An 18,749-nucleotide genomic window follows, 5' to 3' on the forward strand; every position below is an offset into this window, starting at 1 on the left:
TGGGTGTGCGGGGCGTCCTCCCACCTGATACCCCGATTGCCATCTCAACCAGTCGCGTACTATACATTCCTCGTTATCTTAGGTTACTATGTCATGAAACTCTTTAGTTATTCAATTAAATCAGACATCGTTCCATAGCTATAGTTTACAGAACACTAAATCATAAAAGAATAAATTGACTAACTGAAAAAATATCAACGTTCAAGCCGCTAGGTCAAGAAAATTCATATTTATTCTTTGCATGTGGGTAAGACCCATACTAAGAAAGAATTTTCAGAAATACCACGCGAGCGAAGCAGGGATGGGACCGATAGTCGACTATAAAATCGCTGAATAAAAAAGAAACAAGTCATTAAAAAGTTCGATTAAGGAAAATAATTTTAATAAATATATATACTTAATATAACGATAAAATTACGACTTATGATTTAAAAACTTAAAAATACTAATACTAACAATAAAACAAAGGCAACAAAATAAGGCCAGTCACACACCACCGCGGCCGCGGTCGCGTATATTTAGTACAGTTGTCTGATGATGACGTTATTTTGCTTTATTACCAACAGTGGGCCACGCGGCTTGTTGTGAAAAATTGCAACTGACCGCTTGGTGGCCGCGCGACTTACCGCCCGGCCACCAAGCTTGAAGCTCATTTGGAACTGGCAATGGTTTTCTTGGCAAAATTCAAAGTAGTACAAAAATGTTGTCAAGCTGAAAACAAGAAAACCATTGCCAATCCAAATGAGCTTCAAATTGCGGCGTTATTAATTAAGACATAAATTATTTAAACACATTTTAACAGGATCACTATGAATACGATGACAGCTTGAAGGTGGTCGAAGAAGATACACCATATAAAACTGTATGGTTCCATTTACCGAGACTAGCAAAGAACTGGCCATAATTTTTGATATCACTACTTTTAATGGCCGAAACTTTTTGATAGAAACTGACCCTTATTTTTCACATGAAATGTTTTTGTTTGGGATAAGATTTTACTTCTCACCAAGGTTGGTTAGTATTTAAGAGTCGAAACACTTAAGCGTTAAAGTATAATGGTCCTTATTCACTTTATTTAATGCTTAAGTTTATACATACGAGTATATATACAGCCAATGCTCCAAGCAGAAACGTTGCGAAATTAAAATCAACGGTACTGAATTTTTGACATTAAATCAAGAATTTGTATATCCATTTTACTTTCACGTTATTTTGTTTCACTTTTGTACAGACTGTATTATGAAAATTGGTGAGAAGTAAAATCTTATACTGAAGTTAGAGAATGAATTGAGCGGAGGTCCTTTGAAAAAGGATCCCGTAATGGGTTCAAAAATAGTCGGGCTTAATTCAATTAATCACGTGAATCTAGTTCTTTATTACTTTTATTTATATTCATCTTATGTATTTATTCTTTAAACCTATTCGCATAACTGCATCACTCACCAGCAGGTGTGATATTTTTGCTTTAATAGATACTCGACTATATAAGGGAATTGTATTTCTGCACATCAGAATCATCAGAGTCTATGTCATCATCTTCCAAAATATACTTTAGGTAGACTTTTACCATCATTCTCTCTAAATCTTTATAAAATTCTTCTGATTCGTCGTTGACATGTTTTTTTTCTACTTCTATTATCAATTCTGGCAAAGGATTCTCTCTTGGCGAAGATGTCGAAGATGTGCTGGCTATTGGAGTAAAAGTTGGTCGAGAAATTTCCCGTCTTACGTCCCGTCCCGAGATATCTCCACCCACATTTGAAGAGGATGGAACATCTCGACCCTCACTTCGAGAGACTGGGACACCTGATCGACCTTTATATGGTGAGTGTGAAACACTACATCGACTCTTATATGGAGAGAAAGGGCGATCTGGATCCGCTGTTAATATAAAAGGATCATCTTGATTGCTTTCTAAGTTTACCGGCCTTGATACTCGAGTAGGTGGTCGGCCTTTATATGGTGAGTGTGAAACACTACGTCGACTCTTATATCGAGAGAAAGGGTCATCTGGATCCGTTGTAAATATAAAAGGATCATCTTGATTGCTTTCTAAGTTTACCGGCCTTGATACTCGAGTAGGTGGTCGGCCTTTATATGGTGAGTGTGAAACACTACGTCGACTCTTATATGGAGAGAAAGGGTCATCTGGATCCGTTGTAAATATAAAAGGATCATCTTGATTGTTTTCTAAGTTTACCGGCCTTGATACTCGAGTAGGTGGAACTGGTCGGCCTTTATATGGTGAGTGTGAAACACTACGTCGACTCTTATATGGAGAGAAAGGGTCATCTGGATCCGCTGTAAATATAAAAGGATCATCTTGATTGTTTTCTAAGTTTACCGGCCTTGATACTCGAGTAGGTGGAACTGGTCGGCCTTTATATGGTGAGTGTGAAACACTACGTCGACTCTTATATGGAGAGAAAGGGTCATCTGGATCCGCTGTAAATATAAAAGGATCATCTTGATTGTTTTCTAAGTTTACCGGCCTTGATACTCGAGTAGGTGGAACTGGTCGGCCTAAAAATTCAAAAGTGTCCTCTTCAATACTTTCTGCGTGTATTGTCCTCGAGTCTCGAGGAGTAGGAGGAGTAAAGTGGTGTAAGTCGTCATATTTAGTTTTTTTTACTGCGATAATGTCCGTCACTTTAAAACTCCGTCGACGTCTTACCACTTCAGGAGTTTGGGCGTCAGAGCTTGCTTTGCTTGCATCTGTAAAATAAATAAATTTCTATATAACTTAATGCGGTATTAAACTAGATTTTTTGGGAATCCCTACGTCCAAATGAAAAACGGGACCCGTCTGGGATCACTCTTAAGTCTGTCTGTTACAGCTAACTTGCTCCAAATCTACCAGACCGATGAAATTGGGCACATCTCTATTCTGTTTTTTAATATTTATATCAAAATATCAAAATATTGCTTTTGTTCAAGTTTTTAGGATTCCGTAACTTAAAAGGTAAAAAGGAACCCTTATAGGGTTACTTCGTTGTCTATCTGTCTGTCGTTCCTCTCGAGAAACCTATAGGGTAGGTACTTCCCGTTGACCTAGAATCATGAAAGGCAGGTCGGTAGGTCTTATAGCACACATAAGGAAAAAAAATCCAAAAACCGTGAATTTGTGGTTACATCACAAAAAAAAAAATTAAAATGTGGTCATCACACTTAATATTATAAAGGCGAAAGTTTGTATGTGTGTGTGTGTGCGTGTGTGTGTGTGTGTGTGTGTGTGTGTGTATGTTTGTTACTCCTTCACGCAAAAATTACTGGACGGATTTGGCTGAAATTCGGAATGGAGATAGATAATATCCTGGATTAGCACATAGGCCACTTTTTATCCCGGAAAACCAAAGAGTTCCCACGGGATTTTGAAAAACCTAAATCCACGCGGACGAAGTCGCGGGCGTCAGCTAGTGAAGAAATAAAATTAGTATTTTCAACTTTCAAAGAAAGTTTAATATACCAAGTGAGGTATCATATGAAAGAACTTTACCGGTTCATTCTAAAACAGATTTTTATTTATTTTTATGTATATCTAATAGATTTCTATTCATCGTGCAAAATGACGAAAAGGTAAGACTACGTATATATAAAAAAAAATAAGAACGGAACCCTCAGTGCGCGAGTCTGATTTAAAACATGGAGAACCTTGTTTACTTTCAGTTAGATATGGAGTAGATTTAGCTCGCCCTGTAACTGGGAAACACGGAGAAACTTCTCGATCCTCACAAAGAGAGATTGGGACATCTTCTCGACCTGTTGTATTTTCAGAAGAAACAGATTCTTTAGATGTTTCTACGAGTGTCCTTTGTATAGTCCTTCTTTTAGGAGAAATCTCGGTAAGTGTTGAACTTCGCTGACGTCTCATCGCTTCAGGAGTTGCTGTTTTGTCGCTCTCTGGGCTTGCATCTACAAAATAATTGTCTAAGTAATATATTATCTTGATCTTTAAGGGTAGGATCCTTGAAGACAAGGACTTCAAGAAGGAAGGAAGACAAGGAATCTTAGGGGCAAGAAAACACACAAAGTAAAATAATATTATTTTTCAAAGTAGGTACTATTGTACACTATTTGATTGTCAATGGTTGGATTTGCAAGATGATGTAAGATAAATAGTTAAACTAAAGCTACGAGGGCTTCCAACTCGCCCAGGGAGAGAGCCCACAGCAAACTCATCAGAGTATTCTTTTTACTATCACCACTTAAGGCTCGATGACACTGGGCTAATTTACGAGCTGCTAGTCGGCGAGTTTAAAAGCTAGCGAGTGAGCAAGTAAGCGAGTGTCGATGACACACAAAACATTCCACTCGTTCAGTAGCCAACTAGCTAGCGTGTTGGAACTTTAGCTGTAACTGCCAAAACGCAGATGCTCGCAACTAGTTTACTAGTAGTGATGATAACACGTGGCTAGTTAACTAGCTTACAGGCCAACACGCCAGCGAATGGCGAGTAAATTAGCCCGGCTTTCTATTTTTCAAGGAGCGTTTTTACAATCTGATAATCAAAAGCAGATTGTGAAAAAGCTCGATGACACGTGGCGAGTTTACAAGTTACAAGGCAGCGAGTTCGCTAGCAGCTTGTAAACTCGCCCCGTGTCATCGAGGCTTTAACAAAGTAACTTAAACTATTACAACTATCAGAGCTGGCAATTCATTCCCAAGCTTTCTTATGATTTAAATAGTAGGATTTATTAAAAAATCTTGCTATTATAATAATTATATATGTAGCAAGAAATGCTTGCATGCTGGTGGGCCGGGTGAAATATACCTGTAGTTTTTGCAAGATTATCTGAGGCTCGTCTCTCGGCTTGAGTAGAGTCGTTAATGCTAACTTCCACATCTTCTTCAGTCTCGCGTAAATAAGTTCGAGGCGCTGTTTCTCGACTTTTTTGACCCTCACGTGAAAACATTCGAGAAAAATGTTCGCTTACTTCTGATATCGGCGATAATCCTAAAACAAGCAATATCCTGTCATGTCATTTAAAAAAAATTGTCCGTCACTTATTGTCTCGTTTTATTTCTTGAATGAAAGTAGGTACATTGTGTCCAAAAATTAATTTAAGGCCACGCTTACACAAAAGCAAAAAATTTAAGATTTCAAGTGCTAAATTTACCATAGTAAGAAAATCTATCACATAATTGAATGCATGTTTAAAATAAACCAATTTTTCGTATTGATATTTAATGGATCATATTTAAAAAGACTATTTTGACTATTTTTAAAGACTCCAAATTGCAATAAGCAGCCACGCTTATTGCATGCTGATGTTTATTATTATTTTTATGTTAGATCAAATAAATGGATTGTTACCAAAACTACATAAATAGATTCATTAAAGAACATAGTTTATTTTCACATAAATTTTTTAATAAATTATGCTTTATTCAATACAAAAAATTGTGTTAAACTAGCCATATAATTTGCAAAAATTGGCAACAATTCTTTTTTTTTACTCATTAACGTAATTAAAAATCCATATTTTAGTTCATTATGTGTCAATAAGACTATATTTATAATATTTAAATATTTTTTTCCAGTAAATCAGATGATCTCTAAGGACAGATTTAGGGCTTCAAAGTTGAGTCTGATACTGTTTTCATCAAAACTAGGCGCGGGAGATTGGTAACTACAAAATTAATAAAATAGTTTTCGCAAAAATATTACATTATCTGTCAATACAAAAAAGATCGATTTATTTTAAACATGTATTCAATTATGTGGGAGTCTTTTCTATGATGGTTAATTTGGAGCTCGAAAACTCGCATTTTTTGGTTTAAATGTAAGCGCGCCCTTAATTTTATTCGAAATTTCGTTGAAATCGGTCGAGTGGTTGACTTGGCCGATTGCAACAAAGATTCTCGTTTATTTGTAGAAACAAAAATGATTTTTTACTATTTAGTGTTAGTGGTTTTTGAAGTCGGTTTTATTTTTCTTTTGAATTTTTTTTTAAATTGATCATCACTTATAGTCTTGATTCATTCCTTGAATGAAAGTTTTATATTGTCTTATATATTGTCTCCAAAAAGTAATTTAATTTTGTACGAAATTTCTTTGAAATCGGTCGAGTGGTTGACTTGGCCGATTGCAACAAAGATTTTCGTTTATTTCTTGAAAAAAAAGACCTTGTAGTTTTGTCCAGTCCATATTCCATCTGTTCGTGTGCAACAGTATTTAAAAAAAAGACCAGGTTAATATTGCAGCTGTAGTGTTTTGTTAGTATTTTTATTATTAAAACTCATAGAAATAAAATAAGATCTTATAATTGGTTGCCTGGTAGAGATAACTAATTAAGTAATCACCTTTATTTTTATAAAGAATATTAGCCATTTTAATCACGACTAACATTCCCCTTTCCCTCCAACTAAGCGTAAAGCTTGTGCTAGGAGTGAGTACGACAATAGTGCAACGGCTGGGGTTTGAACCACCGACCTTTCGGGATTCAGTCCACTCCTATATCCGTTAAGCTATTGAGGCTTCAAAATAATACCATTACTCTTATTATAAATGCGAAAGTAAGTATATTTGTTTGTTGGTTTGTTCTTTAATCACGTCACAACAGAGTAATGGATCGACGTGATTGTTTGCATGGATATCTAGTTAAAGACCTGGAGAGAGACATAGTTTTTAGCCAGGGGAATTCAAGAGTTTCCACGTGATTTTTAAAAAACTAAATCCACACGGATGTAGTCGCGAGAATATCTATTTTATACGCAATAAACTGTTTGAGTAAACCAAAATAAAAAAGCGTAGTTTCGTATAGACTTAGTAGCATTAGATGCTACTAGGTAGGGTGAAACCTACCTTTTGTTTTTGCAAGACTATCCGAGGCTCCATCTCGAGTAGAACCGTTAATGCTAACTTCTACAACTCCTTCAGTCACGTGTGAATAACTTTGAGAAGCTGTTTCTCGACCCTTTAGACTCTCATGTGAAGAACTTCGAGAAAAATATTCTGTTACTTCTGGTATCGGTGATAATCCTAAAATAAACATTATTTAATCACGCAATCTAAAAAAAGCTCGTCACTTATTGTCTCCTTTCATTTCCGAAATGAAAGTATTATAGGTATATACCTAATTGTCTTTGTACGAAATTTCGTTGGAATCGGTCGAAAAGTTGACTCGTTCAATGGAGCGAGTCAACTATTCGACCGATTTCAGCTCTACATCAACTCAACTAAATCAGCAACTTCGCTGACATTTCAACTGAAATGTCAGCGAAGTTGCTGATTTATTTTTTTGGAGATAGTATGCATAGAAAAAGGCTGAATTAATTTAATAAGCTCATACTATTTCACCTGGACTTCTTGGAAAATCGTAAGTAAGAGTAACGTCTCGCTCGGCATCTTTTTCAGGCGAAGCATTACTATTTTCTTCTTCATCTGTTTTGTTTTCGGAATCATCATTTCCATCATCAGTGTCTTGTATATCTACAAAATTACCAACAACATAGGATTGTCTGTCTATTTTATAATATTATCTTATCATCTTATATCTTCAATCTAATAATAATAATAATAAATTAATAAATCTTTTTATCTTAACAAAATAGTTTTTACAAAATTTAGTGTGTGTAATCTATTTAGTAATCCATACTAATTACTAATAATATTATAAATGCGAAAGTGTGTCTGTCTGTCTGTCTGTCTGCTACGTTCTCACGGCTCAACAGTTTAACCGATTCTGACGAAATTTGGTACAGGGTTAGCTTATATCCTGGGGAAGGACATAGGCTACTTTTTATGCTACTTTTAGACACAGATATTAGTTTCTAGAATATGTCTGCAAAATTTCATGGACTTAGGTTGCTTAATATTCAAATGAAATTGGAACTACGATTGTATGAAACGAGTGGAAACGAGTGACGGAGAGAGCCCTGTTAATCCTTCATTTTAAAATTTAGAATCCCGCAGGAATTTTCAAAACTTTAATACACATGGATATAGTCGCTAGAAAAAGCAAGTATGAATGAATTGTAGAAGCACACAATATTATTTCACCTGGGATTCTTGCAAAACGGTAAATATCGTCTCGTTCGACTTCTGTTTCAGGCAAAGCATCAGTCTTTTCTTTTTCATGTGTTCCATTTTCAGCATCATCATTTTCACAATCAGTATCTTTTCTATCTGCAAAATTACCAAGAATATAATGTACTTAACAATCTTAGTATCAATCGGATAAATATTAGTATTAATTAATGTAATAAGAAGATAAACAAAGAAAACCTTGTTTACCTTCAATTGGATTAAATGATATAGCTTTAGCTCGCCCTGTGATGGGGAAACACGGAGAAACTGCTTGATCCTCACAGGGAGAGATTGGGATATCTTCGTTATCATTCGGTGAGATGGGGGCATCTTCTCGACTCGTTGTATTTTCAAAAGAAACAGATTCTTGAGCAGATTCTATGAGTGACATCCTCAACGCTTTAGAAGGAGAAGTTAATTCATGCAAGTTTTCATCTGAAGTTCTTTTTATAGAAGAAATTTCGGTTTGTTTTGAGCTTCGACGACGTCTCATCGCTTCAGGTGTTGCTGTAACTTCGCTCTCTTGGCTTGCATCTATAAAATAAATTTGTGTCTAAGTAGTATATTGGCAGTAGTTAGTTTGATTTTTAGGGTCCCGTAGGAACAAAAATTCCTTGTAGTTTTTTTGACCAGTCCATCTTGCATCTGTTTGCGTATCACAGACATTTAAGAAACTAAGTTAGTATTAGTCAAAGTCAAATAATAATAATTTAATCAAATTAGGTACACATGTAGTAAACATGAAGAACCTTGTTTACCTTCAGTAGGTACTATTGTACACTTTTTGATTGGCAATTGTTGGATTTGTAAGATGATTTAATGGTGGTAATTAATTATTTGGGTTGTCTAATAGAGATCTCTTTTTTATTTATATTACTATTTCTATTATAAATGCCAAAGTGTATTTATTAGTTGGTTTGTCCTTTCATCACGCTGCAACAGAGCAACGGCTCAACAATATTTCTTCGTGGATATCAAGTTAAAGACCTGGAGAGAGATATACTTTTTATCCAGTAAAGTCAAAGAGTTCCCACTGGATTTTTAAAAACCTAAATCCACGCGGAAGAAGTCACGTGAATACCTTTTTAGGGTTCCGTACGTCAAAAGGAAAAACGGAACCCTTATAGGATCACTTTGTTTGTCTTTTGTTTGTCTGTCCGTCGTGTCTGTCAAGAAACCTATAGGCTACTTCCCGTTGACGTAGAATCATGAAATTTGGTAGGTAGGTAGGTCTCATAGCACAAGTACAGGAATAAATCTGTAAACTGTAAATTTGTGGTTACATCATTTCAAAAAAATTTAAATATGTTTCAATTTCCAAAGAAAGATAACTATACCAAATGGGGTATCATATGAAAGAGATTTACCTGTACATTCTAAAACAGATTTTTATTTATTTTTAGGTGTAGTGATTCGTAAAAAATCGAATCACGGAATTGTAATAAACAATTACGAACGACATCTAGCGGTCGCATAATACATTACTAGGGCAAAGAATTTCTGACATTGACAGACGTCAACGTCAACACTGATTAACATCCAGTGCCATCTGTCGGAGAATAGTTTACATAGACTAATCAAACAATGACAGTTTTTCTAGAACATTCTTTAAAATAAAACTACTCATACAAATTAGCGACCTCTAACGACAGATAGCTTTCCATTTTAAAATAATCTGTCAAGACTATTTAATTAATCATATACGCTAGCGACATCTGTCGATCAATAGTCTTTCATTCTGGAAACTTTCCCGACAAACTAATAACATTTCCTGTATCCAGAACACTCGAGACTACACCTTATTTCAGCTAAGTTTAATATAAATAAGCAATCCTCCTAGTTCAGGGACATTCCTAATTTCTATTACCTGCAATCACTACGCAGGAGTGAAGTGAAAGTAATAAATAAGTGTAGTGAATTCTGTGTAACCCTGGATTAAGGTTGGTAACTGTGATATTATTAAATTATAAGTTTAGGCTAATTGTTTTGTACTCGTTTAACCTAACCCTTGCGATAAGATATTTACTAACAGAAACTGTGAACTCGTTCCATCACTTTTATATACGACCTGCACTTGGCTCAGACGACCCAAGGCCCGCCTAAAGTTATGGAACGAGAGTTTGAGCATATCATTTAAGATTGCCTCTCTCGATTCCAGGGTTCCTTCTACCAGGAAGCTCTAACAGTTACACTGAAGCTCTGCCATTAACCTGACTGCTACCACACCGGCGAAGTGTCTACCGACTTCGTATCGTCTACACAAGCCACGCTACACACTGCTGTCAAGTAGCCTACGCATAAGCACTGAGCCGCACCGCTGAGCCGCCGCACCGCAGCGCCGCCCGAGCATTCGTCGATAGTCCGACGCGTCTGCGAGCCTTCTGCGAGCCCGTGTCTGCCCTCGGCGTCTGACCAAGGCCAGTTATTTACCTTCGGACAGTCAACGTATCTTCATGCGTATGCGATTCTCAATTTACTACCCTGTGATTGTAGCGCGTTACCTACGGCCGCTCCCGACTGAGCTATCTATTAAGTTTATTTAGTTCCACAATAAGACACAACCTATTTGTAAGATTGTTTGACTATAATTATAAGTATCAAACCGTCTTCGCGTTTTACTAAATTCCTACCTGTCGCACAAAGCGCGACATAGGCATTATAGTTTTCGATTTATCGTGCAAAATGTTGGAAAAAATACCTAAGTACGGAACCCTCAGTGTGCGAGTCTGACTCGCACTTGGCCGGTTTTTTTTTGTATTCAATGAACTTTTAAATTTAAAAAAGTGCGCCCTTTAAAACGCTTATGTAGCAAGAAATGCTTGCATGCTGGTGGGCCAGGTGAAACCTACCTGTAGTTTTTGCAAGATCATCCGAGGCTCGTCTCTCGGCTTGAGTAGAGCCGTTAATGCTAACTTCCACATCTCCTTCAGTCATGCGTAAATAAGTTCGAAGCGCTGTTTTTCGACCTTTTTGACCCTCATATGAAGAAATTTGAGAAAAATGTTCGCTAACTTCTGGTATCGGTGATAATCCTAAAATAAACAGTATCTAGTAAAGTAATTTAAAACAAAATTGCTCGTCACTTATTGTCTCATTTCATTCCTTGAATGAAATAAGGGATATTGTCACCAAAAATTAATTTAAGTAATTTTGTACGAAATTTCGTTGAAATCGGTCGAGAGGTTGACTTGTCCGATTGCAACAAAGACTCTCGTTTATTTCTTGGAGATAGTGTACCTTCATTCTGGAATAAGAAAAGGTTCCCGCAGGAATTGTCAAAACTTTTATCCACATGGATATAGTCGCTAGAAAAATCAAGCATGAATGAATTGTAGAAGCACACATTATTATTTCACCTGGGATTTTTGCAAAACGGTAAATAACGTCTCGTTCGACTTCTATTACAGGCAAAACATTTCTATTTTCTTCTGCATCTGTTCTATTTTCAGCATCATCATTTCCACCGTCAGTGTCTTGTCTATCTGCAAAATTACCAAGAATATAATGTAGTTAACAATCTTAATATCAATCGGATAAATATCAGTGTTGATTAATATAATAAAAGGATAAACATAGAAAACCTTGTTTACCTTCAATTGGATTATATGAAGTAGCTTTAGCTCGCCCTGTGTAACGGTATGTAACGTCTCGTTCGTCTTCTGTTTCAGGCAAAGCATCACTATTTGCTTTTTCACCTGTTCTATTTTCAGCATCATCATTTCCACGGTCAGTGTCTTGTCTATCTGCAATATTACCAGAATATAATGAAGTATAATCTTAGTATCAACGGATAAATATCAGTGTTGATTAATATAATAAAAAGATAAACATAGAAAACCTTGTTTACCTTCAATTAGATTATATGAAGTAGTTTTAGCTCGCCCTGTGATCGGGAAACACGGAGAAACTTCTCGGTCCTCACAAGGAGAGATTGGGGCATCTTCATCTTCATTAGGAGCGACTGGGGTATCTTCTCGACCCGATGTATTTTCAAAAGAAGTGTGTGGCAATGCCCACGCTTGACTAGGAGGAGTAAATTCGAGCAAGTCTTCATATATTATTCTCCTTCTTATAGGGATAATATCAGTTAGTCTCGATCTTGGACAACGTCTCATCGCTTCGGGAGTTGCTATTTCGTGGCTCTCTTTGCTTACATCTACGAAATAATTGTCTAGAGTTATATACTGTGCGGTAGTTATCTTGATTTCTTAGGTTGAAATCTATAGAGCGCACTTTGACTTTGCTTTGACTTAAGTTTCAGTTAAAACGAGACAGATTTATACCAGCCGTATAATGTTGTTTCGTTTTAACGCAAAGTCAAAGTACGCTCTGTAGATCTCAGCCTTAGGGTACCGTAGGAATAAAAAAAACCTTGTAGTTTCGTCCAGTCCATATTCCATCTGTTCGTGTGCAACAGTATTTAAAAAAAGACCAGGTTAATATTACAGCTGTAGTGTTTTGTTAGTATTTTTATTATTAAAACTCATAGAAATAAAATAAGATTTTATAATTGGTTGCCTGGTAGAGATAACTAATTTAGTAATCATCTTTTTTTTTAATAAAGAATATTAGCCATTTTAATCACGACTAACATTCCCCTTTCCCCTCCAACTAAGCGTAAAGCTTGTGCTAGGAGTGGGTACGACAATAGTGCAACGGATGGGGTTTGAACCACCGACCTTTCGGAATTCAGTCCACTCCTATATCCGTTGAGCTATTGAGGCTTCAAAATTAATACCATTACTCTTATTATAAATGCGAAAGTAGGTATATTTGTTTGTTGGTTTGTTCTTTAATCACGTCACAACAGAGCAATGGATCGACGTGATTGTTTGCATGGATATCTAGTTAAAGACCTGGAGAGAGACATAGTTTTTAGCCAGGGGAATTCAAGAGTTTCTACGTGATTTTTAAAAAACTAAATCCACACGGATGTAGTCGCGAGAATATCTATTTTATACGCAATAAACTGTTTGAGTAAACCAAAATAAAAAAGCGTAGTTTAGTAGCATTAGATGCTACTAGGTAGGGTGAAACCTACCTTTAGTTTTTTCAAGACTATCCGAGGCTCCATCTCGAGTAGAACCATTAATGCTAACTTCTACAATTCCTTCAGTCACGTGTGAATAACTTTGAGAAGCTGTTTCTCGACCCTTTAGACTCTCATGTGAAGAACTTCGAGAAAAATATTCTGTTACTTCTGGTATCGGTGATAATCCTAAAATAAACAGTATTCAATCACGCAATCTAAAAAAAGTTCGTCACTTATTGTCTCTTTTCATTTCCGAAATGAAAGTATTATAGGTATATACCTAATTGTCTTTGTACGAAATTTCGTTGGAATCGGTCGAATAGTTCTCATAGTTCGAATAGCTCGCTCATTGGAGCGAGTCAACTATTCGACCGATTTCAACGAAATCAACTCAACTAAATCAGCAACTTCGCTGACATTTCAACTGAAATGTCAGCGAAGTTGCTGATTTATTTTTTGGAGATATTATGCATAGAAAAAGGCTGAATTAATTTAATAAGCTCATACTATTTCACCTGGACTTCTTGGAAAATCGTAAGTAAGAGTAACGTCTCGCTCGGCATCTTTTTCAGGCGAAGCATTACTATTTTCTTCTTCATCTGTTTTGTTTTCGGAATCATCATTTCCATCATCAGTGTCTTGTATATCTACAAAATTACCAACAACATATTATTATAATCTTAGTATCAAGGATTAATATCAAGCAAGTATGAATGAAATATATGTAACTAAATATATAAAAGAAAAACTGACTGACTGACTGACTGATTGACTGACTGACTGACTGGTCTATCAATGCACAGCTCAAACTACTAGGCCGATTGGGCTAAAATTTTTGGCATGCAGACTATTATGACGTAGACATCCGCTTTAAAGGATTTTTGAAAATCCAATTCAAATAGAGAGAGTATCAATAGAGGGGGTAAAATAGAGGTTTGAAGTTTGTGTAGTCCACGCAGACGAAGTCGTGGGCATAAGCTACTTCAATATACGGTAGGAACGGCATTCCGAACCAGTGGTAAATTATTTGACGATTCAAAAGCACTTGTAAAAGTTTACTTGAATAAAAATCTATTCTATTCTATTCTATTCTATATAACACACATTTTTACATATTATACACATATCACATACACACACATAAACATTAACATATGTTTATCCGGAATCACAAGGCAGATAAGCTTAGATAAATAAACTTCAGTACTTTGAATTGTCCATTTATTCATAATGTATCTTAGATAAATGATTACTAAGCAATTGACTCACCTAGCCTTTCCAATTCTTCTTCAACCGATCTTTCAATGTTTATTCCATCATCACAATTAGCCTCAGCTTCATAATATCTTTCCATTATTGAATCCACAGAAATTGTATCATCATCGATATTCAAAATATGTTTTATGTAGAGTTTAACCATTGATTTCTCTAACTTTTCGTAGACTTCTTTTGGTACATCGTGTGAGAATTTCTTTTCTACTTCTATGATCAATTCAGGTAAAATTTCGCTGTGTGACTCATGAGAGTCAACCGGACTTTCTCTTAGCACATATGGAGACGCTTCATGACTTCCATGTGAAGTACTTAGAGAAATATCACTTTCATCGTCTGATGCCAGCGATGTACCTAAAACCACAGAAATCATAATAAACTGTATGGAAGTGATAACTTCTTTATCTGAAACTGGCGTCACTTAGATTGGTACTCATAATCATCATGATCAATTCATCGCCGGCCCACTACTGAGAACGGATGTCATCTCAGAATGAGAAGGATTGTCTGTCTATTTATAATATTATCTTATCATCTTATATCTTCAATCTAATAATAATAATAATAAATTAATAAATCTTTATTATCTTAACAAAATAGTTTTTACAAAATTTAGTGTGTGTAATCTATTTAGTAATCCATACTAATTACTAATAATATTATAAATGCGAAAGTGTGTCTGTCTGTCTATCTGCTACGTTTTCACGGCTCAACAGTTTAACCGATTCTGACGAAAGGTACAGGGTTAGCTTATATCCTGGGGAAGGACATAGGCTACTTTTTATCTGGGAAAATAAAAGAATTCCCACGGGATTCCCAAAAACCCATCTGCTAACCGATTTTTATGAAATTTGGTAGCGAGTAGCTTGCATCCCTGTAATTGACATAGGCAACTTTTTATCCCGGAAAATCAAACAGTTCCCACGGGATCTTAAAAAACCTAAATCCACGCGGACGAAGTCGCTGGCATCCTCTTGTAGTTTAATAAAAAGTCGTCATTTAACCATAATCATCTTATTATAGAAAAACTTTCACATAATTGAATACATGTTTAAAATATACCAATTTTTCGTATTGAAATTAATTAATGTATCATATTATTTAAAAAGACTATTTTGTTTATTGCGTGGCTACTTATTGCAATTTGGAGTGATGTCTTTTTTATGTTAGATCAAATAAATGGATTGTTATCAAAACTACATAAATAAATTTGTTAAAGAACATAGTTTATTTTCACATAAATTTTTGAATGAAGTTATGCCTTACTCAATACAAAAAATCGTGTTAAACGAGCCGTATAATTTGCAAAAATTGGCAAAAGTTCTTTTTTTTTAACTCGTTAATGTGATTAAAAATCCACATTTTAGTACATTATGTGTCAATAGGACTATATTTTTAATATTAAAATATTTTTTTTCCAGTAAATCAGATGATTTCTAAGGACAAATATAGGCCTTCAAAGTTGAGTCTGTTACTGTTTTCATTAAAACTAGGCGCGGGAGATCGATCACTACAAAATAAATAAAATAGTTTTTGCAAAAATGTTACGTTAACTATCAATACGAAAGATTGATTTATTTTAAACATGTATTCAATTATGTAGAAGTCTTCCTATGATAGTTAATTTGGAGCTCGAAAACTTGCATTTTTCGATTTAAATGTAAGCGCGCCCTTAAGACGCACATAACTCCGAAGAGTTAAAGGTGCGTGCCCGGGATCACTCACTCGGACGGGACGGTAGGCGGAAGTCTTAAACACGGCAATCGACAAAAGCTTTAATCTGGTGACAAATAACAACCAAGTTTCATGGTGCAATAGTTTTCAGTATCTAACACCAAAACAAAATGGCCGCTCGGAGCGATTGCATTCAATCTTTATTTTAACCTTACAGCTCAACATGTGAACCTTTCTTTTACGGAGACTAAACTGTCTCTGTAAGGAAAAGCTTTGTAGTTTATGAGCTAATAATACGATCTCTACAAATAAATTTTTTCAACCTGTAGGTACCTTTACGTAAAGAAATAATTACTTACATTGCACGTCGTAGTCACTCATTCTTCTGTCTTCTACTTTTTTTCCTTCGTGCAACTCCTTTCCACGAACCCTTCGCGTCCGTCGTCTCGTTGTATTTTAGGCAAAAAGTAATTAAAAAGAAATAATTTTCCTTATATTATTTTTAATGCGGGTAGGTTAGGGTAGGCTTATGTATAAATCTCGAAATAACAAATGAAACTCAAATGAACACGTTTTACCTTGTTAAAATACCAGTGTTTCCACTTACGATTTTTGTTTTACCCTAGATTTTGTCTGATTTCATCCTAAATTTTTCTAAAAACCGAAATACTTTGACTTAGGGCGCATAATATTAAGAGTGTAATATTATTGAAAGAACACAAGAAAAAGTGTTTTCTAATAAAAAGATCAACTAAGATAAGGGTCAATGGGTAGATCTTAAAAGTAAATTGTTGCAAGTCTAGATTGTAATTTTAGTATTTATTTTTATTTTCATTCAGATACAAGTTAGCCCTTGAATGCAATCTCACGTGGTGGTAAGTGATAATTCAATCTAAGATAGCAGCGGGCCAACTTGAAAGGGGGTAAGGAACTTTTTACTAAATCCATACCCCATTGGTTTCTACACGGTATCGTACCGGAACGCTAAATTGCTTGGCGGCACGGTTTTGCCGGTAAGGTGGAAACTAGCCACAGCCGAAGCGTTCCACCAGACTAGACTAGAAATTTAGAAATTATAAAATTCCAAACCCCTGCCGGGAATCGAAACCCGGACCTCCTCCTGATAAGGCCACAGCACTTACCATTGTGCCAAGGAGGTCACCAGCAGAGTAGGTACTGCTGTCAGTACTTTATGATAAACAAATAAAAAATGAAAAATATATTTTCACGTTTTAGATACAAAAGATAATGATACAAAAAATGGGTGGGTATTGGGTAGGTACTTATAAAAAATAGGGTTACCACCTGAAGTTCCATTTTACTCTACATAAAAAAGCCCTAAGCCGTTATCATCATTAACACATTAGGCCATAGTCCACCAAGCTGCCAAGTGCGGATTGGCAGACGACGTAAGCCATACCTAATATTAATCGCTTTGCCCTAAAATAGAGCGAAATCCCTAAAAGTGGAAACACTGCTTCTTTGGTGTTGCTTCTTCAGTAGGTATTAGCTAGAAGTTTCTTTGGTAATTACTTACCTATACTTAGACTTCAACGCAACAATAATGCAGTGCTCACCGGTTTCTTACCGGGACCGGCATATCTCATTGAGTAGGTACACTAGAGGCGGGTAACATTGGTAGAATAGCAGGGTTTTTAGGATCATCATCATCAACAGCCTGTGGTGAAATTTTCACAGATTTTGTACCTGCTGTGTATTTTCGGCCAGGGAACCTTAAATATATTTTCAATGTAATTATTTTATTTGCGTGTTACAAGAAGCCGTAAGTGGGTTAAAACAGGTAGAAATGTGTCGAAATATATCTTTTACAGTTATTTTATTAGATACCCTTACACAAATACGGAATATAATATTATATTCACGGGATGAAATTACCTTCTCCCTGAATCTGCGATGTTATTCTACGGGGTAGGGTAATTAAATGAGAAAATATAAAAAGGACGCCAGTAAAATGTGACGGTTTATTCCTCAATTTGGGACAAAAGGAACTGTGGCACAGATCCCCGCCTAAAACACCGTTTGGCGTTTTTCCCACGAGATTCGGTTTTACAACATATACAGCGGTGCCTGCAAAAACAATCTCGAAGCTTTATATTTTTAATTCTAAATAATATTTTACCTTACAGCCATCGGGACTAGAGGACTCGGAAGCGCCCGGTGTTATGACTGTTTTATTCAGGAAGAATTTTTTGGTTTCGCACAATTTTTTGGGGGTTCTGTACCGTAAATAGAACATATTTGTACCTTTTTAAGAGCAACTGTATGACATGGACAGTGTGTATAAGAGCAACTAACATGACATGGAGGCAGGCCACCTTCATTCCATTTGACACATTTTTCATTTCATTTCATGCTACAGTAAAATGAAGCAAGAATCGTAGACAGACTGTCATATCTTTAGAACAATAATAAAGTTGCCTTCAATATAATATCATCATCATCATCATCATCATCAGCCTGTGGACATCCACTGCTGGACATAGGCCTTCCGTAAAGAGCGCCACCACACCCGGTCCTCAGTCTTCCTCATCCAGCCACTTCCCGCCAGCCGCTTAATATCATCGGTCCATCGTGCTGGAGGCACATTAAATATATCATTTTCTTATTATTAGTAAAGAAACGCGACGCATTTGTCGCGTTTCTTTTTTTTTTATTCAGTCCACAAAACTGACTACAATTGAAAAAAAAAATACAAGATGATACATGGACAAAGATACATGT

The 18,749-nt window shown here is 35.8% G+C and overlaps 1 protein-coding gene across 9 annotated transcripts; it reads right to left on the reverse strand.

Moving 5' to 3' along the window:
• Positions 1-999: 999 nt before the first annotated feature.
• On the reverse strand, positions 1,000-16,570 carry LOC123873021. 9 transcript variants are annotated; one of them, XM_045917668.1, is made up of 16 exons: positions 16,367-16,570; positions 14,331-14,687; positions 13,577-13,708; positions 13,071-13,247; positions 11,877-12,185; positions 11,620-11,772; positions 11,386-11,511; positions 10,879-11,061; positions 8,237-8,563; positions 8,003-8,128; positions 7,301-7,432; positions 6,806-6,982; positions 4,772-4,954; positions 3,652-3,912; positions 2,532-2,715; positions 1,000-2,453 (listed from the first exon to the last, which is right to left on the reverse strand). In XM_045917668.1, the coding sequence occupies exons 1-16, from the start codon at positions 16,386-16,388 to the stop codon at positions 1,481-1,483; spliced, it is 3,822 nt and encodes a 1,273-aa protein (XP_045773624.1). In that variant the 5' UTR covers positions 16,389-16,570; the 3' UTR covers positions 1,000-1,480. The 9 variants fall into 9 exon arrangements, with proteins under 9 accessions (XP_045773624.1, XP_045773627.1, XP_045773625.1 ...); XM_045917671.1 differs by having other exon boundaries at positions 1,000-2,379; positions 2,524-2,715; XM_045917669.1 differs by having other exon boundaries at positions 1,000-2,715; positions 3,733-3,912.
• Positions 16,571-18,749: the final 2,179 nt, after the last annotated feature.

The sequence above is a fragment of the Maniola jurtina genome, chromosome 16 (assembly GCF_905333055.1).
Source record: "Maniola jurtina chromosome 16, ilManJurt1.1, whole genome shotgun sequence".
Classification (NCBI taxonomy): domain Eukaryota; kingdom Metazoa; phylum Arthropoda; class Insecta; order Lepidoptera; family Nymphalidae; genus Maniola; species Maniola jurtina.